Source organism: Xiphias gladius, chromosome 13, assembly GCF_016859285.1.
Source record: "Xiphias gladius isolate SHS-SW01 ecotype Sanya breed wild chromosome 13, ASM1685928v1, whole genome shotgun sequence".
NCBI lineage: Eukaryota > Metazoa > Chordata > Actinopteri > Istiophoriformes > Xiphiidae > Xiphias > Xiphias gladius.
In genome coordinates, this window is record NC_053412.1 from 1,445,569 (window position 1) to 1,472,539 (window position 26,971).

The 26,971-nt window shown below is 44.6% G+C and overlaps 4 protein-coding genes and 1 long non-coding RNA gene across 5 annotated transcripts in view; 4 read left to right on the forward strand and 1 right to left on the reverse strand.

Annotated features, from left to right (window-relative positions):
• Nucleotides 1–1,428: 1,428 nt before the first annotated feature.
• On the forward strand, nt 1,429–2,937 carry LOC120798000 (tubulin alpha-1D chain-like). The gene is made up of 3 exons (XM_040141875.1): nt 1,429–1,629; nt 1,722–1,870; nt 1,954–2,937. The coding sequence occupies exons 1-3, from the start codon at nt 1,449–1,451 to the stop codon at nt 2,935–2,937; spliced, it is 1,314 nt and encodes a 437-aa protein (XP_039997809.1). The 5' UTR covers nt 1,429–1,448.
• A 2,439-nt stretch (nt 2,938–5,376) lies between these two features.
• Nucleotides 5,377–6,896, forward strand: LOC120797994 (tubulin alpha-1D chain-like). The gene is made up of 3 exons (XM_040141868.1): nt 5,377–5,531; nt 5,695–5,843; nt 5,913–6,896. The coding sequence occupies exons 1-3, from the start codon at nt 5,411–5,413 to the stop codon at nt 6,894–6,896; spliced, it is 1,254 nt and encodes a 417-aa protein (XP_039997802.1). The 5' UTR covers nt 5,377–5,410.
• Nucleotides 6,897–8,679: 1,783 nt separating this feature from the next.
• LOC120797934 (tubulin alpha chain-like) lies at nt 8,680–12,754 on the forward strand. The gene is made up of 4 exons (XM_040141739.1): nt 8,680–8,797; nt 10,316–10,538; nt 11,350–11,498; nt 11,597–12,754. Exons 1-4 carry the CDS (start codon nt 8,795–8,797, stop codon nt 12,569–12,571), a joined length of 1,350 nt encoding a protein of 449 aa, XP_039997673.1. The 5' UTR covers nt 8,680–8,794; the 3' UTR covers nt 12,572–12,754.
• A 1,546-nt stretch (nt 12,755–14,300) lies between these two features.
• Nucleotides 14,301–26,971, reverse strand: part of LOC120798119 (receptor-type tyrosine-protein phosphatase-like N) — a 28,947-nt gene continuing 16,276 nt past the window's right edge. Inside the window, exons 11-23 of the mRNA XM_040142162.1 lie at nt 26,196–26,275; nt 25,779–25,852; nt 23,733–23,942; nt 23,276–23,557; nt 23,040–23,187; nt 22,879–22,952; nt 22,613–22,690; nt 20,494–20,613; nt 20,220–20,386; nt 17,952–18,005; nt 17,456–17,520; nt 17,272–17,345; nt 14,301–15,679 (exon numbers count right to left, since the gene is read on the reverse strand). Of these exons, the coding sequence (XP_039998096.1) occupies nt 15,608–15,679; nt 17,272–17,345; nt 17,456–17,520; nt 17,952–18,005; nt 20,220–20,386; nt 20,494–20,613; nt 22,613–22,690; nt 22,879–22,952; nt 23,040–23,187; nt 23,276–23,557; nt 23,733–23,942; nt 25,779–25,852; nt 26,196–26,275 (1,498 nt within the window). The 3' untranslated portion in view covers nt 14,301–15,607. The remainder of the gene's footprint in view (nt 15,680–17,271; nt 17,346–17,455; nt 17,521–17,951; nt 18,006–20,219; nt 20,387–20,493; nt 20,614–22,612; nt 22,691–22,878; nt 22,953–23,039; nt 23,188–23,275; nt 23,558–23,732; nt 23,943–25,778; nt 25,853–26,195; nt 26,276–26,971) is intronic.
• LOC120798121 lies at nt 16,319–20,715 on the forward strand. Its single transcript, XR_005708621.1, has 5 exons — nt 16,319–17,054; nt 17,292–17,359; nt 19,969–20,103; nt 20,210–20,470; nt 20,569–20,715. It is a non-coding gene; the product is annotated as an uncharacterized LOC120798121 (long non-coding RNA).

The window sequence follows — 26,971 nt, forward strand, 5'->3', positions numbered from 1 at the left end:
AGCTTACCACCAGCAACAGCAGCGTGACCTTCGATGTTTCTGTAACAACAGGACACTCAGTCATGTGGAAAACACAACAGAGCAGCCCAGCCAGGCCTAATGGGGGGGGGTCCTCTGCTGCAACACTGGATAAAACAGCAGAGAGAGAACAGGATTACAGGCCAAGAACCAGAGAGACTGTAATGAAATTTATTATGTATCTATGTTATATCTGGACTTTATAACAATCAACTGGATAATCACTTATTTGCAGGTTACACCTTAAAATACACTGTGATCATTTTAACCCTTTAATCACACACCTTTTAATTTTGAATCTCTACCAAATAGTTGAAATCGTGGAGTTTACTATCACTTCTGTTGCTAAGAAATTTTTTTAAGAAAAACTTGGTCATTGGGTCAATTTGCACACTGCACATACAGAAAGAAACATAAATGTATAAATGGCAAACATGTCGATTTCCACTAAAGAGCAAACCTAAATGTTTTACCAATTTCTGCATGTTCTTCTCTCATTGTAGATTTATTGAAACAGTTCTGCCAAATCTGTGTTTCTGAGCCATTTTGTATCATTTATGGGTTTTTTTGTAGGGTTTTTTCTTTTTGTTTTTTTGTATTTGAGTATGTCTTGTTTAGTTTGAGAGCTTCTTAGTTAAAATGGACTCCTCATCTTACTCAAGGCTCCGTTTACCCCTGGCTCCCCTAAACCTAAGCCCTACAAACAGCCAGAATTAAAGGGTTTAATTCTGCATAGGATTACTATTCTGTTCACAGGCTATGGGAGGGATTTATGCAAGGTCTCTGGATACAAATATCTGGGGATCTCACTGAATATCCTTGACTGACTCCAGAAGATCTCCATGGAGATGTCAGGCCCCCACAGAGCCTTAAGTTCATTCATCCCAGGGCACTCCACAAAGACTAAAACAATGCACCGTTTGCTTTGTTGCCTGTGGCTTAAACGACTTCTATGTGCCTGACGTATGCGGGGGTTATACATTATCTTGGTTTGAAGACGAAGGGTTATTGATGTGTGGCGGAGCATGTTTGCACACTGTGTTCCACAGATGAATTATTGGCTTTTCCCCTCTGCTAAACCCAGTCAACCCCCCCATTTATCGACAACAAAGCTTGTTACCATAGAGTTTAGAGGAACTATAAGTACCAGACAAATCTTAACAGACACACCGACAGAAGTCTTCCCCTGCAGATCCTCAACTTCAGCAGCAGGAATTTTTAATCATGGTAAACCTCAGCAGTTTCACAGCCTTCAAGCACATGCTTTTTACTTTCTTGCCTGGAGAAACTAATTTACAAAGAATGAATACAAACTGCAATGTGCAATTTCAAAAATGTGTTACTGAAATGGCTTCCACTAATTATACCTATTTTCTATCGTCCTCAAGCGGGAATGCCTCTCCGTCCATGTCGGTCAGGCCGGTGTCCAAATGGGCAATGCATGCTGGGAGCTGTACTGCCTGGAGCACGGCATCCAGCCGGACGGTCAGATGCCCAGTGACAAGACCATCGGGGGAGGAGACGACTCCTTCAACACCTTCTTCAGTGAGACCGGAGCTGGCAAACATGTTCCCAGAGCCGTCTTTGTAGACTTGGAGCCAACAGTCATAGGTAAAACTATTATTTTCTTATGCAAATTTGCACTTTAGGTTGAACTGGATTCTGGAACTACTCATTGTATCCTTGGTGTTTTCCATGTACAGATGAGGTCCGTACAGGAACCTACCGCCAGCTCTTCCACCCCGAGCAGCTGATCAATGGAAAGGAAGATGCAGCCAACAACTACGCTCGTGGTCACTACACCATTGGCAAGGAGATCATCGACCTGGTTCTGGACAGGATTCGTAAACTCGTGAGTTGGCCTCCAAAAAATTCATATATTTGCTCAGAGGAAATCAAGCATGGAGGGAATTCTGATATTTTATTATCCTGCAGGCTGACCAGTGCACAGGACTCCAAGGTTTCCTCATCTTCCACTCCTTTGGAGGAGGAACCGGCTCTGGCTTCACCTCTCTGCTGATGGAGCGCCTCTCTGTCGACTATGGCAAAAAGTCCAAGCTGGAGTTTGCAATCTATCCAGCCCCTCAGGTGTCCACAGCCGTGGTGGAGCCCTACAACTCCATCCTGACCACCCACACCACCCTGGAGCACTCCGACTGCGCCTTCATGGTGGACAACGAGGCCATCTATGACATCTGCCGCAGAAACCTCGACACCGAGCGTCCCACCTACACCAACCTCAACAGGCTGATTGGACAGATCGTCTCCTCCATCACTGCCTCCCTGCGATTCGACGGCGCCTTGAACGTGGACCTGACAGAGTTCCAGACCAACCTGGTCCCCTATCCTCGTATCCACTTCCCTTTGGTCACCTACGCCCCAGTTATCTCCGCAGAGAAAGCCTACCACGAGCAGTTATCAGTAGCAGAGATCACCAACGCCTGCTTCGAGCCGGCCAATCAGATGGTGAAATGTGACCCTCGTCATGGTAAGTACATGGCCTGCTGCCTCCTGTACCGTGGCGATGTTGTGCCCAAAGAAGTGAACGCTGCCATCGCCACCATCAAGACAAAGCGCACCATCCAGTTTGTGGACTGGTGTCCCACAGGCTTCAAGGTGGGCATCAACTACCAGCCTCCCACTGTGGTTCCCGGAGGAGACCTGGCCAAGGTGCAGAGGGCCGTGTGCATGCTGAGCAACACCACGGCCATCGCCGAGGCCTGGGCCCGACTGGACCACAAGTTTGACCTGATGTACGCCAAGAGGGCCTTCGTCCACTGGTACGTCGGCGAGGGAATGGAGGAGGGAGAGTTCTCCGAGGCCAGAGAGGACATGGCAGCCCTGGAGAAGGATTACGAAGAGGTGGGAACCGACAGCATTGGGGACGAAGGAGAGGAAGAGGAAGGGGATGAATACTAAGAGCTTAACACAAAGTGTTAAATGTATTCACACATCTAAGCCACAATTGTATTTCAGTTGTGACAAAACTGCAAAAATATCACTTATTGATTTAACACTTCTAAATAAGAACGCTAAATGGAAAATAAAGCAAAACTGTGAATTACTTGTCTCTTTTATTTGGACTTAAATTTCTTAGAAATGTTAATAAATTCTGTCCGGTAACAATAAGAGGCCTTGCAGGAACACAGCAACCAACACCTCCCTATTGTGTGCTGATGATTAGTTTCTTCCTTTAGCTTTGTGTGTACTCCATCAATGAGAGTGTGTGCCGCTGAGTGTAATGCACACACACCTCTTTGAACCACTGCCTTGCCTGTTAGGATCAGCTTACATCCGAGAGCAAAGAAGGACTGAGAAAAGAGTAACTAGGGAAACGGAAGGGGACCATGTCCTGGCAATCCTTTCTTGGCAGATGCATGCAGTTTGTCATTATGTCTGTAAGGTTACCTTCAGATGTAGAGTACATTGATGGAAGCACAATCGCCACAAACTAAGATTTCCTCAAGGGTTTTCACTCTTCCTAAACCGCATTATATCACTGGACACCAAGTCTGTACCTTAAAACAATGCTAATTAAATTCTTTTAGGGTAGGCAGCTTTCTAAAGCACTTTGATCAAACCATACCCCTTCAGTATTTGGGGAAGGTCTGCCAAAAACTCTTGGGGGAGATTCCTTGGGAGAAATCATAATCCTATGTTGGTCACTAGCTTTAAGTATTGCATGCATCCGGACAGCTCAATAAGAACACCATTCACCTATTCTCTTTCTTTGGTGCAATAAAACTCAGTTGAAATATTTATCACATTCATCGCTGCTCTGTAACCTGCTGCAAAAGAAACAGCCATCTCAAATGTCCCCTGCCTTCGAGAGAGTGTGCTCTAATGTTTTCCCCAGGTAGACGGCTATCTTTGCATTGCAAATGAATCTCAACCAGAGTGGTGACGCAACGGTGATCTGTAACAAAAGCCTATTCAGGTCACTCCGGGGAGGTATCTGTTTTCTCTCCACTGTGAGATTAAAAAAAGGAGGCTACCAATGTGTCATATTAACAGGGCCAAGTTTTAATTTGAACAGCGCTGCATTGAGAAGTATTTTTTTTCAAATACACAACCTTTTTCTTGCATGGTTACTGAAAGGTAATGAGTTTGATCCATCACCAGGCAAAAAAATGTTTCCAACAATTTGTGTAAGTATCCTTGAGCAAGTTCAAACCCCTGACTGTTGACTGCACAGAAACAACCAACATGTCTTAAATCTAAAATGTGAAATTTGAGGGGAGGGCAAACAGTTACGGGTCATGTTTCACCGCCCTTCAGGTCATTGTTGCTGGTTACTCATCTGTGTAAGAACAGCCGTTGTTCCTTAGTACTGTGCAGGGAAGCATACCAGTATATTTTCTTTTTTGTGCTCTTTCTCCTCATCTTTCATCGAAGGAGATGCTGTTTGCTTCTCCAGCTCCTCCAGTTACCACAACACGCCAGGCTGTTGCCTGGTGATGCTGGGCTATAAAGCAGCTTCTTGCACTCTGACCCAACACAACATCCCCAGCCACTCATCTCAGGTGAACAAGGGACTGCTTCAAGAGACGAAAACATGGTGAGGACTACTTCATTTTTATGTTTTAGTTCCACACATCAGCTACATTACACAAGTTATGAAAAAACGAAACTCCCCAGAAAGATAAGACTTACTAGCTATATATATCAACATATTGTATATTGATACCCTTTCTTTGTGTTTGGTAATTATAGCTAAAGAGGCAGTGTGAAAGAAAAAATAAAACCTGTTTAGTGCATGTTAATATTTGGGATTTTGTGACAGCACCGCTCTTTCTGTTTGCTGTAAAAAAGCAAGTAGGATACCTGTTAGATTATAGAGCTGCAAACACGACCACATATCATTCTGTAGTAGCCTATAAGTTATTTCTCCTACTTACCTAAAGTTAAACAAACACTCTGATGCCTTTTTAAAATGTTCCAGCAACCAATATTGAACACTTTGTATGCTGAATGGTGGGATCACTCTAGTTTGGCTCAGTTACAAGGTGTCAATGGGATCAGGTAACAGCTCCCTTCTTAGGGAAATACATCTTATCACTAGGTTTAACAAATGATTTTAATTACTTTTTTGTTGGAATTGATGTCGCCGATTGGGATTCACTGTTCTGACATATTTTTCTCCCAACACCTATATCCTTTTCTCAAATTTAAAAATCTGTATACCTCACTGTGTGGAATTCATTGGCTACTAGAGGACTGTGATAACAGTCTTTTTTTTTTTTTAAGAGTGCTATGTAATTTTGTTTAAATCTGAATCTCGTCCTTGCAGCGTGAATGTATCTCTGTCCACGTTGGCCAAGCCGGAACCCAGATAGGCAATGCATGCTGGGAGCTCTACTGTCTGGAGCACGGCATTCAGCCAGATGGTCAGATGCCCAGCGACAAGACCATCGGGGGAGGAGACGACTCCTTCAACACCTTCTTCAGTGAGACCGGAGCTGGCAAACATGTTCCCAGAGCCGTCTTTGTAGACTTGGAGCCAACAGTCATTGGTAAGATCATACGATTTCTTTGAAAGCGGGAATAATAACAAATAGTCTGGTGATGTTTTCATGGCTCCAGAAACATTTAAGATACAAAAGCAATGGAACGTATCTACGTGTCAACAATTAACTGGATTTGTTTGATTGTGTCGCCAATGTTTTCCATGTACAGATGAGGTGCGAACTGGAACCTACCGCCAGCTCTTCCACCCCGAGCAGCTGATCACTGGAAAGGAAGATGCAGCCAACAACTACGCTCGTGGTCACTACACCATTGGCAAGGAGATCATCGACCTGGTTCTAGACAGGATTCGTAAACTGGTGAGTTGGCTTGCAAAAATTTCATATATTTGTTGATGGAGGGAATTCTGATATTTTATTATCCTGCAGGCTGACCAGTGCACAGGACTCCAAGGTTTCCTCATCTTCCATTCCTTTGGAGGAGGAACCGGCTCTGGCTTCACCTCTCTGCTGATGGAGCGCCTCTCTGTTGACTATGGCAAGAAGTCCAAGCTGGAGTTTGCCATCTATCCAGCCCCTCAGGTGTCCACAGCCGTGGTGGAGCCCTACAACTCCATCCTGACCACCCACACCACCCTGGAGCACTCCGACTGCGCCTTCATGGTGGACAACGAGGCCATCTATGACATCTGTCGCAGGAACCTGGACATCGAGCGTCCCACCTACACCAACCTCAACAGGCTGATTGGACAGATCGTCTCCTCCATCACTGCCTCCCTGCGATTCGACGGCGCCTTGAACGTGGACCTGACAGAGTTCCAGACCAACCTGGTCCCTTACCCTCGTATCCACTTCCCTCTGGCCACCTACGCCCCAGTTATCTCAGCAGAGAAAGCCTACCATGAGCAGTTATCAGTAGCAGAGATCACCAATGCCTGCTTCGAGCCGGCCAATCAGATGGTGAAATGTGACCCTCGTCATGGTAAGTACATGGCCTGCTGCCTTTTATTCCGTGGCGATGTGGTCCCCAAAGACGTCAACTCTGCAATCGCCACCATCAAGACAAAGCGCACCATCCAGTTTGTGGACTGGTGTCCCACAGGCTTCAAGGTGGGCATCAACTACCAGCCTCCCACTGTGGTTCCCGGAGGAGACCTGGCCAAGGTGCAGAGGGCCGTGTGCATGCTGAGCAACACCACGGCCATCGCCGAGGCCTGGGCCCGACTGGACCACAAGTTTGACCTGATGTACGCCAAGAGGGCCTTCGTCCACTGGTACGTCGGCGAGGGAATGGAGGAGGGAGAGTTCTCCGAGGCCAGAGAGGACATGGCAGCCCTGGAGAAGGATTACGAAGAGGTGGGAACCGACAGCATTGGGGACGAAGGAGAGGAAGAGGAAGGGGAGGAATATTAAATTTGAGATAAACAAACAGAGCCAACACAGATCTGGTCCTTTCAGTATGCTTTAAACAAACCACCTTGCACAGAGTGTTGTCCAACTGTTGTCCGGCTTTTAGACATGATAGACAGGGACAAAATACAATAAAATGTTCAAATTCTTTGCCTTATAGCCAAGGAATTAGGAGTTATATGATATTCTATATTAGACAGATATTTATTAACTTCAAGCCTTGAATCGTCTTCAAAATTCACGTGATTACGTAGAGCGATTAGGAGGAATTCAGTGTCAAGATGTGGTCTTTCCTATGTGTCTTTGTCTTGAAACAATAAACTGAAACATGGTTCCACTGGTCTACTTTGTTGTCAGTGTCTGATCACACAACACAACCCTCAATCACTATTCACAGCTCATGCTTCATTAGCTCCTTTCACCTCCCTGACAAGCAGTGAACATTTGAGTCTAATTCCTCCTCATATATGTGCAATGCCTCAGATAACAAAAATACTTCGAGATTATGCCCGTTTTCCTTGGTAGTGTCAGGAATAGGTTTCCGAGTTCATTCCTCGTTACTCATGAATAAATGAGAGGTCATCATTTGTTACGAATATTAAGGTACTCTTTTTTAATAATAGCTTTTGGCCCAAACATGAGAGTTAGGCTAATTTAACGAAGGTTACTTAGCTTTTGATGAATGAATGTGATGTTGCTGTATGAGTGAGGGCCTTCATATAGTGGAGCCACTGTACGAAAATGTCCTAATTTGAGTCATGCTGCATTCATGTGCATCTACATTCTCCTCCGCAAGTTGCAATACCAAATAAAACAATGAATTCAAGTGCCTTTCAGAGTAAAATTACAATAAAACAGAGCCTGTAGTGATAGCTTTGGCTCGGTATTATGCAATTCTAGAAATTAAGTCGAACACACCAACTGACAAAAGTTTCTGTGTGTTTGTTTCACGCTTTGTAGCAATACAAATATTTTTTTATTTACTATTATTTATATTAATGCAATTGCGTGACAATAAAACTGCTATAAATAAAAACACAGTGAATTGATATAACGCAATTAGAAATATTAAAGCAGTAGGTAAGAATTCACCCAATACCTCAAGATCTCCAGTTGGTGCTTCATGTAATCGTCATTATTACAATGTATAGGCCTATTTTACCAAGAAAAGCAGCACATTCTCACATTTCACAAACCTATTGTTGTTTGATATCTGTCTTTAATTGTAAAGTCTCGTGTTGTTAATGAACTTGTCTGACAATTGCCACAGATACAAAAGGAATTTCTAACTAACTAACTAACTAACTATTTTTAAAAAGTGGGATTGCACTGCAGGACGCTGTTCAGTCCTTTTTTTGTGGAGTTTCAGGCAACACCAATCAATTGTTTTGTTTTGGGTTAATCTTTTTTTTACCACTTATCTGGGTCCAGGTCACATTTATTATATTATTAAGAATTATTGTTATGCAGAGCTGAGAAAATGCTGACAAAATGTGATATAAAAGTCAATAAATCCATGTACTTAATGAATAATTGTAGACTTTATTGTTCCCTTTGATTTTCCGTCATTCTTTGACTGTGAAAAGGGTATTAAATCGCGGTCCATGTGGTTTTAAAAAGGTATTAAAAAGTCTTGCATTTATTTTGTGCACTGCAGCAACCCTGTCCTTCAGATGATGCAGCTAAATTGTCGGGGGCATTTATCGGACTGCACCTGAATGCAGCACCGGCCAACGTTCGCTCCCGCCGACGGGAGATTCAAACCGCCGCTTTGGCTCCTCCCCCTTGAAAAAGTATAAATACCACTAGCGTCTCTTCCTCTGCTCAGTACCACCTTCAGCAACCGATACTTCACGTCGGCGAGAAGGAGAAAAAAAATTTAAACAAAACCAGTCAGAAAAATGGTGAGTATCGAGGTTAAAATGCATTTAAAAAGTCGTACTCAGGTTTTTTTTAAATTTATGTTATAGACTGGCTATTGCTGCTGTTAGGAAAAAGCATTGTTGTGTAAAATTTAGCCGTCGCACGATGAAAAGTGACGCATTAATATGTTTTGATAGCTTGTGTATCGCTGTAAAATAACGTGAAATCCGTTGAATTTCGTCAAATCGACGTGAAATTGTTTATCGGTAATGATCCCTTCAGGGTGTGCTTAACGTTAGTAGACGTGGAACGAGGCCAAACTGCTGGCGCAGTTTCAAAAAAGAAGAGACGGCGACAAAAATGACCGTTAAACTTGTCCGTCCTGACATCTCAATAAATGATTAAAACGGTTTGTAGGAGACCGTGTCCGTGTAGCTGAAAACCGTGCGTCCATGTGGCTGATTGCCGTCTAATGTGCAGGAACTGAGAGTGAAACTTCACAGCGGCATTTTTTTTTTTTGTGTGTGTGTGTTAGCTGGTAGGCGCCATCAGATAACGCCCTGTCCGTGAATGTAGCACAAAGGTAGGGCTTTGCAGTAAGCAGTGTGGGGGCAGGGAGGAGGACCTCCTCCTGCCGGTGTGGATGTTTGTTACACTCCTCCCTGCTAGCGGATTTTTTTTTTTTTTTAATAAACTGATCTGCTGGTGCTGCTGTTTAGTCTGTGTGGCGGGGGTGGGTGGGATGGGGTGGGGGGAGGGTTGGTGGCGGGCAGCGCTAACCCACCGCAGGTCTGCAGCCAACCTGCCAATGTGACTCAGCAAGTATGATTCATCAGGCCTGCAGAAAGTCATCACCTGAGGCCGGGGATTACCAGAACGTTGCCGCCTAAATACCTTCAAATGCGATGCCATTAAAGGCTTTAAAATACCCGTTAACCATGTATCTGCTAGTACTCACATTTTCCCCCTTTAAACAAAATCATGTAGCTTTGATAAGATCCCTTAAATGTCCAAAAGTGTCCATATTGTCTGAGTCCAAGGAGGCGTTTTCGAATGTCCCAATGGTACAAACCCACGATACTTAAATTTATTATCACAGGAGGCTTTAAAAAAATGCTTTTTAAAAAAAAATATATATATTTTTGCTTAAATTGATAATCAAATAGTTTTGTCACTTGTTTGAACTCTAATGTTCACTATACAATACAGGACTGCATAATGAAATACAGTTCTTGATTAAATAATTGTTTTGTCTATAAAATGTCGGGGGGAAATGGCAAGATAGAGGCCTCTGATTACTGTAACTGCTGTGTAGCTTATTATGAAAATCCCAGAAGGCCGTATTATGACAAACACGCAGGGTCTGGAGTAGGTGATGTGATCAGGCTCAGTGAGTTCACTGCAGAGGAAGAGCTGTGCAAACTAACAGTAGAAACGCGCAGTGTCTCGTCATTAAAAGACACGATCTGAACGTGGAGCGGTTCGTACGTGTCAGCAGCTTCTGTTAAGTGAAGCTGGCAACTCATCTTTTTTTTTTTTTTTTTTTCCTCCCCCTGCAGCGTGAGTGTATTTCTATGCACGTCGGCCAGGCCGGCACCCAGATGGGCAATGCATGCTGGGAGCTGTACTGCCTGGAGCACGGCATCCAGCCGGACGGTCAGATGCCCAGCGACAAGACCATTGGAGGAGGAGACGACTCCTTCAACACCTTCTTCAGTGAGACCGGAGCTGGCAAACATGTTCCCAGAGCCGTCTTTGTAGACTTGGAGCCAACAGTCATTGGTAAACATTAATTTTACTAAATAGAGGGGGAATTAGTTTTTTCCTTTTTTTTTTTTTTTAATTCGAACATTGATGGAAGTAATTAAACGGGCACATTGTACAAACATTTCTTGTTTTGTTGCAAAGATTATTAGGGCTCCAACAAAGTTTCAATATCACTCAATCTCTAAATGATCTTTTGATTTATATTTTTGTCTAAAATGTCAGTAAATGATGTGATCATCACTTTCCCACATAGGACAAAGAAACGCAGTAAATCCTTACGATTAAGATGCACCTAGGGATTGTTTTATTTTTTTAGGTTCCAACTTGATTAACTTTAAACATCATGAACTGAAGTTATTTAGGAATAAACATGATTTTCTCTCAAAGCTAGATGAAATTTTAATTTTGTATATGGAGCAGAACACACAGGTTATACAGTTTTTTTTTTATTATGTAAACTGAGGTGATGTACTGAGAAATTTACTTTTTTAGCTGAAACAAAGTTGGTTGGGGTTTTTTTTTTTTTTTTCCTCAAATGTAAACTGTATAAACTCAAGCAGCTGAATGTTACTAATAGTTTAAACGTGGTGAAATTGTGACTAAATTCTATCTAATAAGTGAACAGGATTGCAAATCTCACCACCAGGGAATTTTCACTTGGACACATGTCGGCTAGTAGCAGAAAATTAGGGAGGTTCAATATTCAGCAATAATTGTAACTATGGTCCCAAGAAAAATTGACAAATGACATTTCTTGAGCAGCTAGGCTTTTAGGTTAGAGCAAAGTGGAGCATCACTGTAAGCCAGTCTTCTCGTTGCTCCTCAGATGAGGTGCGAACTGGAACCTACCGCCAGCTCTTCCACCCTGAGCAGCTGATCACTGGAAAGGAGGACGCTGCAAACAACTACGCTCGTGGTCACTACACAGTTGGCAAGGAGATCATCGACCTGGTTCTGGACAGGACTCGTAAACTGGTGAGCTCAAATTCTCCTCATTTGTTAGACTAATCGTATTATTGAGAGAACCGTATTGATCCATGTCAACATTTAAAATAACCTCTATTTTCCTGCAGGCTGACCAGTGCACAGGACTCCAAGGTTTCCTCATCTTCCATTCCTTTGGAGGAGGAACCGGCTCTGGCTTCACCTCTCTGCTGATGGAGCGCCTCTCTGTCGACTATGGCAAAAAGTCCAAGCTGGAGTTTGCGGTCTACCCAGCCCCACAGGTGTCCACAGCCGTGGTGGAGCCCTACAACTCCATCCTGACCACCCACACCACCCTGGAGCACTCCGACTGCGCCTTCATGGTGGACAACGAGGCCATCTATGACATCTGCCGCAGAAACCTGGACATCGAGCGTCCCACTTACACCAACCTCAACAGGCTGATTGGCCAGATCGTCTCCTCCATCACTGCCTCCCTGCGATTCGACGGCGCCTTGAACGTGGACCTGACAGAGTTCCAGACCAACCTGGTCCCTTACCCTCGTATCCACTTCCCTCTGGCCACCTACGCCCCAGTTATCTCCGCAGAGAAAGCCTACCACGAGCAGCTCTCTGTTGCTGACATCACCAACGCCTGCTTCGAGCCAGCCAATCAGATGGTGAAATGCGACCCTCGTCATGGCAAGTACATGGCCTGCTGCCTCCTGTACCGTGGAGATGTTGTGCCCAAAGACGTCAACTCTGCAATCGCCACCATCAAGACAAAGCGCACCATCCAGTTTGTGGACTGGTGTCCCACAGGCTTCAAGGTGGGCATCAACTACCAGCCTCCCACTGTGGTTCCCGGAGGAGACCTGGCCAAGGTGCAGAGGGCCGTGTGCATGCTGAGCAACACCACGGCCATCGCCGAGGCCTGGGCCCGACTGGACCACAAGTTTGACCTGATGTACGCCAAGAGGGCCTTCGTCCATTGGTACGTCGGCGAGGGAATGGAGGAGGGAGAGTTCTCCGAGGCCAGAGAGGACATGGCAGCCCTGGAGAAGGATTACGAAGAGGTGGGAACCGACAGCGTTGGGGACGAGGATGAGGGTGAGGAGTACTAGGTCACTGAAACATCTGCTGCTTGCTGTGGCTCCATCAGCCAACCAATCCCGGAAATAAAAGCTAAACACCAAAATGTGTAATTGCTAAGCTGTTTGGACTCATTCCTTTAAATTCTGCACATTCCAGTGAGCTGCAAGTTTCCTGAGTCATTTTACTCCCAACTAATAAAGAACATGAAGTCATTCTTTGTCCTGTGTTTACTCACGTTCAGTCTTGTTTTTAGAAGCATCTTATCATCCTCAATCAGGAAACTAGTTTTGTTAATGCCTTCATTATATAATCTGATTATTTTCTTAATGGCACAGTGGCTTAGTATTACAATTTTAAATGGTGACCAATAGTCCAAACCCAATGATTTTCCATCATAAGGTAAAGGAAACCAGTAACTAATCAGGTAGGAACCAGTGATTTTTATTAATCTACCCCCCAACTTTTCCTTCAGTGTCTAGACAGTTGCTGATGCTCAGCTCTGCACCTGACAGGTGACATTTGTGTAACACAGCTAAGGCTACTTCATACAAAATGGAATTGTAATCTTGTAAACTAAAGAAAAAGGGGGCAGGTCTTTTTTTTTTTTCTTTTTTTTTCCTACTCTAAACTGTACACACAACCTGCAGCCTGTGACTTTTAAAATCAGTGAAGCTTTTGCCCGAGTTGGGGATGAGGAAAATCCCTAACAACTCATGAATGAGAAGCCGAAAGCTCAAACTGCTCTGGAAGCAGATTTTAAACCCCCGTTGTGTTGGGGGGGGGGTTGAACTGAAAGTGAGAGCCCGGTGATTATTTTTTAAACTATTGTGATGTGTCATCTAATTCTGGGCCGGGCTCAGTCCTGGCGCAGCAGCAGCAGGGTCAGATGAGTGTGGTGTTTCTAGGGTAGGCCCGCCGAGACGCAGGGGAGGGAGCCGAGTGTTTTATTTCTGGGTCAGGAATCGGGAAACAGACTGAGACGGGACGAAAGACCGGAGCAGTTCGGGGAGTTCTCGGTCTCTGTGCCGTGAACGGGAACGTCTGAGGAGACGAGGCGTGGCCGTTGAGGCCTGTATGTGCTAAAAACCAGATCCTTAAAGACGCGGTCAAGCAGAAAACAAAGGAGATTCAGTCACTGCAGGTATCGGCTACATGAAGCAAAGGGTAAAGTGTGTTTTATGCAGCTGTCAGTTTATCTAACGTCCTGTTTCTCAGGATCGAAACATGGAGTCAGGTGGATGTGACCACGCCTTTCACGTTCTTGTGGTTTTCACTGTTGACCTCGAGTTCTCACCTGTAATTTTTAGATTAGATTTAATGCATTTTTGTGACAGTAAATAACTACTGAGAATTTAGCTCTAAATCAACTATAAATTTTAAATGAAAATGCTCACGTCAAACATTTGTATAACGAGGCACCAAGGGTTCGCAAAACAGACAATGTCATATTAATATATTAGATGAATATATAATGTTAGTTAATGTTAGTTATATTAAACAAGATTTTTCATTTACTTCTTATTGGAGTTGCTGCAGATGATTCACTGTATTAAAATGAATGGAGTCCTTTGACCTTCTGACCTCATTTTCGTCTCAGAAATCTGTTATTCATCGCCAAGTCTTGATCTTACAGTTTCGGCAAATAAATGTATCAGCAGTCGCTTCCAATTTGCTTTTTGTATGCTTAACATTTGACACTTGACAAGGTTTATTATTAAATCAAATGGAAACGTTTTGATAAACAATAAAGGCTGTAAAATGAGGATCACAAAGTACAGAAAGTCAGACAGGTCGAACGGAGTGATTGCAGCACTTAAACACAAAAAGATTTATTTAAGGTCGCACAGATACAAAATAGCTTTTATTTTTTTCATAGAATAGCATTTCTTTCTTTTTTTTTTTTTTTCATTTTCTGATTTGCGTGAGGTATACAACAATCTATGCACTTCAGATGATCTGAGGGACGGACGAAGTACGTTTGTGTTTTCTGCAGGTCATGTGATGAGGAGGAAGAGGAAGCTACAGATGTGTAAACAATCAATTCAACACCAGCCCTCACTTTCACAAAACGTCCTACACTTAACCAGTGACCTTCAAAGCTTGAACACTTATTCCACCCTGACATTTTAGCTTTCGGAGCGTTTAAAATCATCTTTTAGCCGTTTTGTTTCCTCATTTTCCACTTTTCAACAAACTTACGAGAGGAAAAATCAATTTTTTTGTAAAAATCAGGTTTAGAAACTGCTTAAACTGGAGCGTCAGGGCCGGATTTCCACAGGTGGACGTGAAACCTGATGGTTAAAATTCACATACAGGTCGTAAAAATGAATTCGGGGCGGGAACGTACAGAGTCAAAGAGCTTTCAGGTTATGAGGCGCGACTGTAGTGTTTCAAAAACCCTCGGGAGCCCATCTATTCACAACTTTATTTATATATCGTGTGAAGACAAGCTGAGAAGGACCAGGTCAGAGTGAAAAAAGTCACAATCAGGAGCTGGAACTGACTCACGTTACTATTTCAGTTTTATTCCCTATATTATTCTGCTCTATTGGTGCGTAGAAACAGTAAAACGACACTGAACTGTTCCATAGTAACAACTCAAGTGATTATCACTTGAGATTTGCACATTTTTGTAGGTGTTTGTTCTTGTAACGTGGGTTCTGGCCTCTTTATACTTTGTTAAGTTGACAACAGGAGGATCTAGTAGCTGAGGATAACATGCATGTGGGCGTGAGGGCAGTTTAAAAGGTGCTGGAATAGAAAGTCGGCAAAAAATAATCAAAATGAACCTGGACTCCAGAGGGGTCTGAGAATTTTAGTGCAGCTTCATTCAAATTAGCATGAATGCAGCACTTTTTATCCTCTGAAGGTCCCTGAACACACCACGTCTGCGCCACAAACACTGAAAAATCCGACACGCCTGCGTAAATCCTTCCAAACTTTGTGTTTCAAGGCATCACCCGACAGACAGAAAGATCATCATCATCATCATCATCATCATCATCGTGGAGAGAAGAGCGAAGGGGAGGGGAGGGGGGTCAGGCTCGGTCTGGATCGTACTGGTTTCACTGGGGCAGAGCTTTGAGGATGGCGTTGACTTCCTCGGCGACGGCCGTCAGCGCAAACTCAAACTGGTCCTGGAAACGAGAGGAAAGACAATGAGGCTGTTATGCGGAACAATTACGGCACAGATAGTACCGACCATAAATCCTGTGAGGCCGGACCGGTGTCATCTGCTGGTCAACGCTCGGCACCGACAGATTCAATCCGAGGCAGCCAAGCTCAACGTGCCCGTGCAGCCAATGTCAGGAGGCGGGTTTGCTGCTTGATTGTTCTGCAAGTTGCCTGGGACTCTTTGGCTCTTTGTGTTCAAACCTCTCTGTTCTGTCTCTGCGGATTCACCTGCCTGGTCTGGGCACCGAACTTGAGCTCCATTGAGTCACTTTAGACACATTTACTACCGTAACTTTTTTTTTTTTTTTTTCCTACGAGCAGCCATTGATGAATCAGCCACCCCTCTACATGTCAGGTTTTAAGGTAGCATGTGGGACCTGGCAGCTCAGGTGGATTAGGAGGAACAGGTGTGTCAGTGGGCGGTGCTTAGGTCATAAAAAAGGCAGGGTGGCCACGTGGCACTGGCCTCTTAGACGTGCCCCTCCTCACCCTGACAAACACTATGAAACCCTTGTGGGTAACGCTCTGTGCTGGACTGGAGGTAAAAGACAGAGGAATACCAGTTAAATTGGAGCAAAGCATAAGTGTTCTGACCTCATCAGCCTGTTCCTCAGTGAAGCCCAACTTCAGTCCCTACGAATTACTCAACAAAACTTCCCTCCCAGACCCAGGATTCTACTGGGTTTGGTTGATTTTTGCTTCATCTCAGTGTTTCTACAAATACCAACATCTTAGTGTCTCTGGCATTTCAGCAAAATGACATCTTGCTTCATTAAACCTTTAAATGACCTTAACTGTGTAGTCGCTTTGGCCAGCTTTTCCTAAGAGAAACACAAAAGATCTGGCTGCAAAGGAGACTTTCGAAAAGGCTTCTCTCGTCCTCAGTGTGGAGAGCAGCGCGACAAAGAGGTACCACACCTGTTCCTCCCTCCGCCCGCTGCTGATCCACAAAGCTTTTTCCACAGCAGACATTCTGACACGTGCGGGCAGAGAGAAAGCCCGGGTTTAATCGACCCCATTAGTGACAGCTGTAGTCCACCTAGACGAGCCACGGGCCAGGGTCTGGTGTGGTACACGCCGGCCCGCACACCTGGAGACGTATCCCGGGAGACTTAATGCGACAGAGCCCTTGTTAATCTTAGCAGTTCCACCTGCTGTAACTCAAAAGTATCCGCTGTGGAGGAAAACAGGACTACGTAAGAATGCAGTGCCTTTGAGAACCAACTCAGGCAGACGCTGTGTGGAAACCTTAAGCAGCGATGCATTCTAAACGTACGAAGAGGGATGGAGAGCCAGACTGAAGCAGGGACATCAGTTCTGGAGATAAAAATTTCACAGGTGGAGAATTTCTATTTTCAGTTTAAACAGATTCAGAATAGGCTCGTTTGTTTTCATTCTTTATCATCTTATTTATTCCGTACAGTATACGTGTGTTTCCCCAATGGTGGTGGAGACAGGCGGAAAATGTTGAAAAGTGCAAATATATACTATATTAAAAGAAAAAAAACCCATAAAAATGATATCAAAATGGCAGAAATGTATTTGTTTAACTCGCCTTGGTGCGAACCATCCCAGGCCTCTGGTCCCGGACGTGCTCCAGTGTCGCGGCGATGTCGATCTCTTTCACACCTGTAGCAGAGCAGGTAAGAAGCTGTTTCATTTTTATATCATGTCGATGTAATCAAACAAGACCATGCGTGGCTCCGAAACACAGACACACACATACATAGAAACCTCACCTTTAGCCATGCGGTTCAGAACCATGTCAATCAGGATGTAGGTCCCAGTGCGGCCCGTACCGTCGCTATGGAAACACCAGCACAAAACAGACTTTAAAAAAAAAAAAAAAGGCAAAATGATCAAATTCAGCTCGAGGCATTAACTAATGCAAGAGAGAAACTTGAAGTAGACCGAGTATCAAGCTTCAAAGTGCTTTACAATAGAAGACAATAAAAATCAGAGGGTTTAAAGAGTTTTCTCGGTTTTCAAATGGTCAAATCTTCTTTTCTGAAGAACAGAATTGTTTGTGCAGCAGGGAAGTACATGTTGCATATGCCTGCCGCCCGGTGGATTGATGTGGTACTACAATGGAGTGCATCTGAGCGTGCCCTATATCATGTGCACGTATCCGCACGTGCGTGACTTGAAATGTTGTAAAAATCAAAATGAAACCCCTTCCTTCGTCGTCTTCATTTCCCTCTTATTGCTGAAAAAACGAAGACGCCCGCGGTTTACCTGCAGTGCACGATGATGGGGCAGGATCGTCCTCTGTAGCACTTGTTCACCTTCCTGAGGAGAAAAATACCAGAAACAAAGACACAATTACTTAAAAAATATGAATTTGCATTAGCTCATAGTAAAAAAAAAAAACAAAATCATTCAAGCTTTCTGTCATATCCCGCTCACTGCTGGTATACTTATTTACTAATTGATGGTGTTTTGGTCCACACCAAGTTCATCAGGTCTATGAACAAGCATCACAGAAACCCCGTGCGCATAAGTACATGCAGGGTAAAATTTCCAATCAGTGTATAACAAAAATCAGGCCCAGTGGTGATTGGAATCGAATGTAGTCCGATACAGGAGTTCTGCCGTAACATCCATCTTTACCAAACTCATAACGTTCCGTCACTTGTGTTTATTATTGAGGTCACAGTTAACGGGGGTGTTGCACTCGACCCCTTTATATTGAGAGATTTCTAATTTCATCATAAGAGTGGATGCTATGGCAGAACGGTTGTGTTGGATTGCATGAGACTGTGCAGGTGTACCTGATAAGGTGGGTACTGAGTGAACATCTGACACGACATCGTCTTAAGCTTAGAGAGCGACAACAGGCAACAACTGGGGCTCGTTTCTATTATTGTTTCTATTATACCCCAATAATAGTTTACCCAGTGTCTGTTTATATGTACAACTGCTGTAATGCTTGTTCATAAAACTAATAAATGTTGTTAAAAGAAAGTTTGTAAGTAGTTAAAAAATATATAATATACACACACAAGCAGCAAGTGATGGATATAGACAGACAAGCAATAATTGTAAAAGTTAGTAAAAGAAAAAAAATCTTCTAATTACTAAAAAGTCCTAAAAGAAAAAAACCAGCTTGTTTCAAGAATTTTCTAGAAGTTATTATATCATGCAAAAAGAGAATATAACACTTGAAACATGTTGAAATTTTCCTTTGTTTTCACTTGTTTCATGAAAATAAATCTTAAAGGACAAAATAACATAAGACAGATGAACCTTTTTGCTTTCAGCCAGAGAAGCGGTGTGTTAGATAAGGGTGTGTGTGTGTGTGTGTGTGTGTGTGTGAGGAAGGGGGGTGTAAAGGGGGTTTTCGGCGATGGACCTCCTGCTGCAGCCACATCAGTCCATGATCATTTTTGTGACTATGCAACTGGACCCAGACCACTAGCTGCAAACCACAAGAATGACACAGACAGATATGTTCAAAATTAAACCAGGGGCCCCGCTGACCTCCATCGCACAGGGTGGGAGGACGGGGACAGAGGAGGGACGGAGGAGGGACGGAGGAGGGAGGAAAGACTGGAGGATGGGGGAGAGAAATGTTGTTGTTACTAGGGGTGTGTAGCGTTTAAAATAAATGTTCCAATATCTGATCTTTATCATTCTCTTCATATAAATATTTGAACATGTATAATCGCTGCCAAACTGACAATTCAAATGGACACAAATGGCTTAACAGTGTCGTAATGATCATGAAATTTGAATATGGCTGAAAATGTTCAACGTAAACCTGAAAATTTAGCAACTGACCTATGTGCTCATTTTAGCTTGATGCTAATTAAAAATAAAAGCAGGAAAAGGCCATTTTCACTTTATGATGCTCAGGAACACGCGGAATACGCAGTTTTAATTTTCCTTTTTCAGTTGGGCCGTGACTGTGCATCCTCAGACATGAATATGAATGTTGTGCTGAACATATCCAGGAGAATCGGAGATGAAGTATTGGACGTTGAAAGGAGCTGACTGAAGTGTTAGTGAAGCCAAACTTATTTCCCAAATTCAACTTGAGGCTAAATTTGTCTCTAATTCACGTTTAAATCGAAGAAGAGGAGATCAGCTTGGCTACACATGCTTTTGGGAAACTCAGTGCAGGAGAGAGATGTACTAGGCCCCTTTTTAAGAATTTTGTAATATTTTTATAACCATGCTTGACTTGAAGACAGCAGTTGGTAAAACAATCTGTAGCCGTAGCCGTTCTGGAGCTCTCGCCTTCACGTTTCAGATAGCGACATTGACAGGAAGTCCTCGGAAAAACGATTCGGCTTGACTCTACTCTTTCACGCCAACTGGGAAAACTTTTTCCGTCGTGTGGTACTATCGAGGTCCAGGACAGCTACAGCTGCTAAATGGCTCTGTGGTGAGATTGTTTTGTGCTCAGCTTCTACTCCTCTTCCCCACATTAAATCTAGCTGTTGTTTCTGTAATTTGACTCTTTAACGTGTGCAGAGTTCTAATATTTCCAGAAGAGTCTACCTGCGGAAGTCCAGCAGGGGGCGTGTGGAGGTGGGGATGCCCTGAGCCGGCCAGCTGAGGAAGTGGAACTGAGTGAGCGTCCTGGTCTCCTGCGTCTGCACGTTCTTCAGGTAGAAACTTCTCACCAGGAAGTCGTTACACCAGATGTGCTCCGACACCAAGTTCACCTGGGAGACGGACGGAGGGACGGACGGATGGGCAAAAAGAGATCTGCCGTAAAGGGGCACTTTATTTTACCATGATAACCAAAGGTGTGGGCATGGTCTGTTCTCACCTCATAGATGTGGTAGAGGGACGAGCCTTCATCGGGCCAGTAGCGGTCACACTGTTTCTCTCCGTCTTCCACCAGAGCCGTCATCATCACGATCACAGTGCAGCCGTTCTCCCAGACCATCTACGCAACATCATCATCAAACAGAAAATGAGTCCAGCGACTTACCTGTGAAATACACAGGTATGAGATGGTCGCTCCACGGTACGAGACAGTAACCGTTTCTGTTGACCTGTGTGTTGTCTAACTCCCACCTGGGAGACAGGTGCAAAGCAAAGTGTTTAATTCTTGCACTCCCTCAGCGCTTGAAGGTCCATGGGAAAAGAAGCTGTCTGCACGCTGAAATTTCAAGGCTCCCACGTTTAATTAGTGGGGGGGTTCGTTATATATGTTTGTACATGTAGGTCTGTTGACCTGTTTAAAAACTAAGCTTTGATAAATTACATTGAGACTCTTAAACTGTTGGGTAACACATAGTCTGCACAGTACAAGGCTCTTATCCGTGAAGCCTTTAAATAACTGATACTTAAGCCTCCTTTCTTAGAGCTTATGATTCTTGCCGGGGGGGGTCAAGCTCACAACCCTCTAACACCCTGCGCTCTCTTTCTCACAGCCTTTGACTCTGTTCTCTGGATACTGGAGCTCAAAATCGACTGCCCTGAGTTTCGAGCCCACAACACCCCGAGCGTCCTTGGCCAGGTCCCTTATTTTTAGAGCTAAAGTCTTCAGTTTTGGATTTGGGCTTTATGAGGATTGTGCTTAAACTTCCTTGAGTTATTTAGTCCGGGACAGTTAAACTCCCTCCCTTTAAGCTTTTGAGTCTTTCCTTTAAAAAGATTGAGAAAATCGATTATGCTATTAACGCAAGAACATTGGTATATTCATTCTTAAGGAGTGTTGAGGTTGTTGGTTCAATCCTTAGGGCAACTCAGGGACTGCTCAAGTCCAACAACCAAAGTGAAGACTCAAAAGCTTTGAGTGAACCTTGTGGCCTCCCGGTGGTTCAAAGCAGAAGAACATCTCACTAGGTCTGAAAAAACAACTTAAACACAGGCATTCCTGGTTGCTGGTTCAAGCTTGATGTCCAGAAGAAAGACTGAAAAGTTCTTCAAAAACAAGTCTAACCTGCTTCGCCCAACTGGCTCATTGTGTCTGCTTGGGGGTTTTTAGATTACGGGTCCAGTCCCACAGGGAGTGTTTTTGAAATAAGAGAAAAAAATTCACCACTTAAGAGTCGTTGGTCAAATAGATCAGAGGACTGTTGAGTAGCTTCAGGCTTGTGAAGTACACTGAATTTTGAAGTAAGACTCAAACGCACAGGCTGATTAAGAAAGGATGAGTTAGTGTCACTCACTGAAAGGCTCAATGAGTAAGAAGAACAGTGAGAAGTTTTGAATTTTTGAAGTCCCATGGCCAAAGGACTTGAACTGAATTTTGATGTCCATCACCCAAAGTAAACAGTCGAAGGCTCTAAGGAGTAAGGATTAACTGTCTTAACTAACGGCTCAGGCTGTTAGAGGACTGACTGGGTGTTCTGAGGACGTGGGTTCGATCCTTATGAGGCTCGGTAGGTTTTGAAGTCCAACAGCCAAAGTGAAGAGTGAAAGCCGCGCCGAGAGAAGTTCCCAACACGAAGGGCACTTGGTGGCGTGGCGGGTTCGTTGGTGGCCGTAAGGTTGTGCCAGTTGTGGAGTGGCTGGTTCAAATCCTCCCCGTTGTCAGTACCCTGAGCATTAATATCTGGAACATTGGGTGAGCGGGTGGGCTCGGGGGGTGGGTCCCCCCCCGAGCCTCCAGAGAGATAGAAGCAGGGGGTTATGGGAGGGGAGACAATGAGCGGCTGAAATATTACAGAGGCAGCAGGGAGGGAAGGGAGAGTCTCCAGTAGGAGGCTACTTGGTTTTAACTGTAATCAGCTAATTATAGAAGTAAAGTGAGTTGTGTTGTAGTTTCTTTTATCTAATGTTGTAACAGGAAGAACAGTAGAGTTTGTGAAGTGCTGAAACTAAAGAGAGTAATAATTATTCATCATGGTTTCCTCACATAGTAAAGTGAATTACACAGTTATATAAGCAGAAATGATGCCACTTTAATACAAATGTTTCTGTGTAGAGTCACTGACCTGCCAGAAGTCAGAGATGGTGTGTGACAGGGGGCCCTGGGTGGCAATGTAGGCCGGCATCCGGGGGTCGTGCTCAATCTGAAGGGAGATGGGAGGGTGAAAGGTCTTACGGGGTCAGAGGTCACCCCCGGCTAGGTACAAAGTCTAAGAGCAGATCCTGCATTTCAGGAAACGTTCAAGGAGTTTTGGTCCATTTACAGCCAGTGAGGCATGAGAAATCCAGGCTTTTCCTGGTGTCTGCAGTTACCACGGAGACGGGGACTTACTATGGTGCTGGCGTTGACGTAGTCAGACCGTGAAGGGTTGATCTCCGCTTTCAGCTTTACCCTCGAGTGATCATCTGGAGGACAACAGTAACAGTGAGCCCTCAAATCCGTCTCACAGTATCAAATGATTCCAGCTCTTTCTCGAGGCTGTTGGGACTCACAGGGCACGGAGTCGGGGCAGCGGTTCTTCTTGGCGTTGGCGTCGCTCTGAGCCACGGAGACGGCGCTGGGCTCGGCCTGGTAGGAGCACAGAGCCTCCCACTCCTTCATCAGACGGTCCTTGTTCCTCAGGTGGTCCTCCATGTAGGCCTTTAGAAGTAAAGCTTGTAGTTATTATTCTGCGACTGATGCGGTATTAGTCTGGCGACGTTCTGTATATACGGCGACAGGCACTGACCAGTATCATGTGACCGGTGGAGATGTCCATGTTGGCCTGCGCCGGCTCCTCGCACCACGACGGCGTGCTGCTGTGGGAGCTGGGGCTGGGCTGGGCTCCGTCGCTGAACTGGGACGACACGCTGCTCACCCTCGAGTCCGCGCCTCCGCCTCCTGCCGCTCCTCCCCCAACGCCAGCAGCCCCTCCTCCCCCTCCTCCGCTCGCGCCGCCCACGGCGCCCAGGGCGGCGGCTTCCAGGCGTCCGAAGGCGCCTTTGGAGGCCATATGCTGCCGACACAGGTCCTGGTGACCCAGTCATGCATGCAACGTGTTGTTTAAATTCTGTGTTTCTAAGCTAATGAGTTTTAATGCTTTAAAAACATTTAAAAAATCCTTTAATGTGCCTTCGTTGTACGATATAAAAATATCGGGAAGAGCAGCTTTAAGGGTAAAAGATTTAGCAGTTGGTTCTGTGTACCTGGTACTCCTGGTGGCTGAAGCTGCCCCCCTCCGGTCCCAGGCCGAGCTTCTTCGCCGCCAGGCGGTGGGCGTGGTGACGCAGGCAGGCGATGGTCATGGCCGCCACCAGGATGCCGCCGATGCAGGCCATGGCCACCAGTGTGGCAAACACCACGCGGGAGCCGGGCTGGACTCGGGTCGCCAGGGGCAACGCTTTCCCGTCATTCCTCTGTGGCGGGAGGGACAAAGGAGGAGGATGCTGAACTGATGTTGAGCAGGTTGTTCATTATTATTGTATTTTCTCCTTCAAGACCTTTGCACGTAGCAGTGCTACGGGGCTATTGGGGAATTGGCTGGATGTGTATGGGTTTATTCATTCATTTATTTTCCAAGCTTAATATTTGTGGCTGCATTATTTCTATTTTATTTTTTATTTATTTCTCTGTATTTTACATTTTCCATTCTTCTTAATTATTTCTATTTGACATTTGTCATAGTGGGACAACACGACGGGGGTATTTCTCTAAAGCTAATCTTCCCTCCTCTTTCCCCACTCTTCCCCTTCTTTCCTCTCTTGTCCCCCATCCCTTCCTCTGCTTCCTCCCTCCATTCCCTTTTCTCCTCTCCTCCTCCTCGGATGAATTGTCTCTCTCGAACTTTCAGACCTCCTCCTTCCTTTCTGTGGGCCTCAGGAATGTGAGATGTGAGGCACTCTCTCTCAGTGTGTGTGTGTGTGTGTGTGTGTGTGTGTGTGTGTGGGGGGGGTAATCTGACAGACATTAAGGTTTGAGCTGAGAAGGGGAGGGGGTGTAGAAGAGGGTACTTCACCTGCTATTATAAACAGGCCCCAACAGGGTTTTGTGTTTGTGTGTCTGGTGTATGTGTGTGAAAGGGGGGGAGAAAAAGAAAATGGATGACCAGGCTACATGTGGTCGAGAGAAGTGAGCGGATTTAAGGTGGTTCCGGTTTTTTGAGTCAACTTTTCTTCTTCTGTCTTCCTTTCATGATGCTACAAAACCACCTGCAGGACTGTTAGTTAACGCGGCGCTGGATCCTTCAGCGAGGCTGGTTTAGAGACAACATAAGGCAGCTGCAGAGGGACATTATTCACGTGCCGGTGGTCAAATAATCTAGAAACAGCAGAAAGTAGTCCCTAAAGGAACATCACGAAGATACTGAGCACAACAGTAGGACGTCTGATGAAACATCAGAGACAAAGGTTGTGAGTAATTATAAGTAATGAACTATGACATAACTCATTACTCACGACCGGCAGTTGACGGAGCTACAGACACTGGGTCACAAGTGACTTAAAGAATCTTAAGTAGTCTACAAAAAATATACATTCATCAGTACAGAGACCACATCATCATCATCATACCGCAGCAATACTGAATGACAGACAATATGAGGGAGTGTCATTAATTACTGAACATTATATGGTTTCATTTTATATCATACAAGTGGTCAATGAGCGCGAAGCCTTCGTCTCCACTAGACTCTATAATAATAATGATGATAATGATAATTATAATGATGAAGAGTTAATTTGTTGTTTTCATTTATTCACTCACTCACCGAACACACGACGCAGAGCAACTCGTCCTAACGTCCCGCTGCTGCACACACACACACACACACACACACACACGCACACACGCTCACACACACACACACGCTCACACGCCGAGTGTCAAGTTAAACTCGCTTCAAACGAACTGCACTTCCGAGATCAGCTTTCAAAATAAGAGCCGCGAAATGAAGGCGTCGCCGGGGAGATCGGTGCCATTTAAAACGACGAGCAGATTTACAAGTCACCGCAAAACTGTTCGCCCTTGCAACTGAAATCGAGCAGCCGCGAAACGTACACGTTGTAGCCGAGGACACGCCGTGCTTTTAAACTGAAGGCTAATCTGCTACGGCTTGATTCGGGCCTGTCGGCGTCTCCGGGAGGCACGTGGGGGGTCGGCTCATTCTTTCAGCCACCGACCGTCACCACCGTCACAAGATTATTAGCATCATTATTAGGATCATTAGTGACAGGAGTCATTGACAGAGCAGACACGGCTCCCACCTCTCCAACGCCGCTCTGCAGCACCTTCAGGCCCGTCTCCGTCTCCAGGAAGTTCTTCTCTGCAACTGAGCAGGCACAACGTTAAACGAACCAACAACCAGTGGGGGTCAGATTAAATTCACATTAAATTCACTTGGTCATTCTGTCGGCCTGCTTCGTGGATGTGGATGGAGGGAAAACGTGGACTTTACTTCAATTAACATCATTGACAAATAACTGTTTTTACTGTATTTTACTAAAATTCAGCTGCAGTTTGCGCTCGTTTGTAGAGAGAAACCCGGCAGCTCAAGGAAGAAGCCCTTTGATTCACACCAAAAATCTGAGGATCATTCTCGATGCTTTAAATGACAGGTTGTCTGTCTTTGGCCATTTTACAGAAACAAAGACAAATGACCAGGTCGCGGTCACCTGCTGTCGCTGCCACTTTTCCGGCCGTCAGGTTCTTGGAGTTGGGCCTGATCCTGAAGGTGATGGCGGGTCCCACAACGCTGCGGAGGAGAAAACACAAAGGCGGATCCGCATGTGAGTCACCCAGGGAGAGAAAACTCTGACCGCTTCCCTGGATGTTGTCGTTCTGCCGTTGTAAATTACGCGAGCGGTTGAAAAAGTACCTATTAATGGAAAGAAGAGCCGCCAAGAGCCGACATCACCAGAAGATACTCTCCTTAGAATCTTGTCAAGTCTTTTATTTTATTTGTAAAGTGCTTTTCTTCCTTGCCCAACTGACAGATGTCTCAGTGTTATAATACAGTATATTACATTATTAAATTATTATTACAGCTGTATGTGTACAAAATTAAATTAAAGCCCTTCACAGTCCTTGTTTTGTTTTTGTCCAACCATCGGTCTAAACCTCACAATTATTTTTGTATGTAATCTGGATTTATTCCGTAGATTTTCTTTTCTATTGTTTTTTGGAAGATTTGTTTGTTTATTTTTATTTTATATTATATATATATATATATTTATATATATATATATAGTTTATTCTGGTTGGTTCTACCTTTTCTTGTACCATCAATAATATACGATTTTTCTGCTCTTTTGTTTCTTGACTAGCTGTTTAATGGTCAATAATAGGTCAGAAATGTCCAGCTATATTAACAGACTCTAATCTTTATATTAACGTATCTAGTATTTCTATTTATTTTTTTTAATTGTTTGTGACTAAATTACTTGCTTCC

What these genes read in the sequence shown, in the direction of transcription:
- LOC120798000 (XM_040141875.1), top strand. Translation starts at nt 1,449, where the DNA reads ATGGGCAATGCATGCTGGGAGCTGTACTGCCTGGAGCACGGCATCCAG. An exon ending in CTTGGAGCCAACAGTCATAG is followed by an intron (nt 1,630 to 1,721) that starts GTAAAACTATTA and finishes TTCCATGTACAG; the next exon opens with ATGAGGTCCGTACAGGAACC. An exon ending in TGGACAGGATTCGTAAACTC is followed by an intron (nt 1,871 to 1,953) that starts GTGAGTTGGCCT and finishes ATTATCCTGCAG; the next exon opens with GCTGACCAGTGCACAGGACT.
- LOC120797994 (XM_040141868.1), top strand. Translation starts at nt 5,411, where the DNA reads ATGCCCAGCGACAAGACCATCGGGGGAGGAGACGACTCCTTCAACACC. An exon ending in CTTGGAGCCAACAGTCATTG is followed by an intron (nt 5,532 to 5,694) that starts GTAAGATCATAC and finishes TTCCATGTACAG; the next exon opens with ATGAGGTGCGAACTGGAACC. An exon ending in TAGACAGGATTCGTAAACTG is followed by an intron (nt 5,844 to 5,912) that starts GTGAGTTGGCTT and finishes ATTATCCTGCAG; the next exon opens with GCTGACCAGTGCACAGGACT.
- LOC120797934 (XM_040141739.1), top strand. An exon ending in CTTGGAGCCAACAGTCATTG is followed by an intron (nt 10,539 to 11,349) that starts GTAAACATTAAT and finishes GTTGCTCCTCAG; the next exon opens with ATGAGGTGCGAACTGGAACC. An exon ending in TGGACAGGACTCGTAAACTG is followed by an intron (nt 11,499 to 11,596) that starts GTGAGCTCAAAT and finishes ATTTTCCTGCAG; the next exon opens with GCTGACCAGTGCACAGGACT.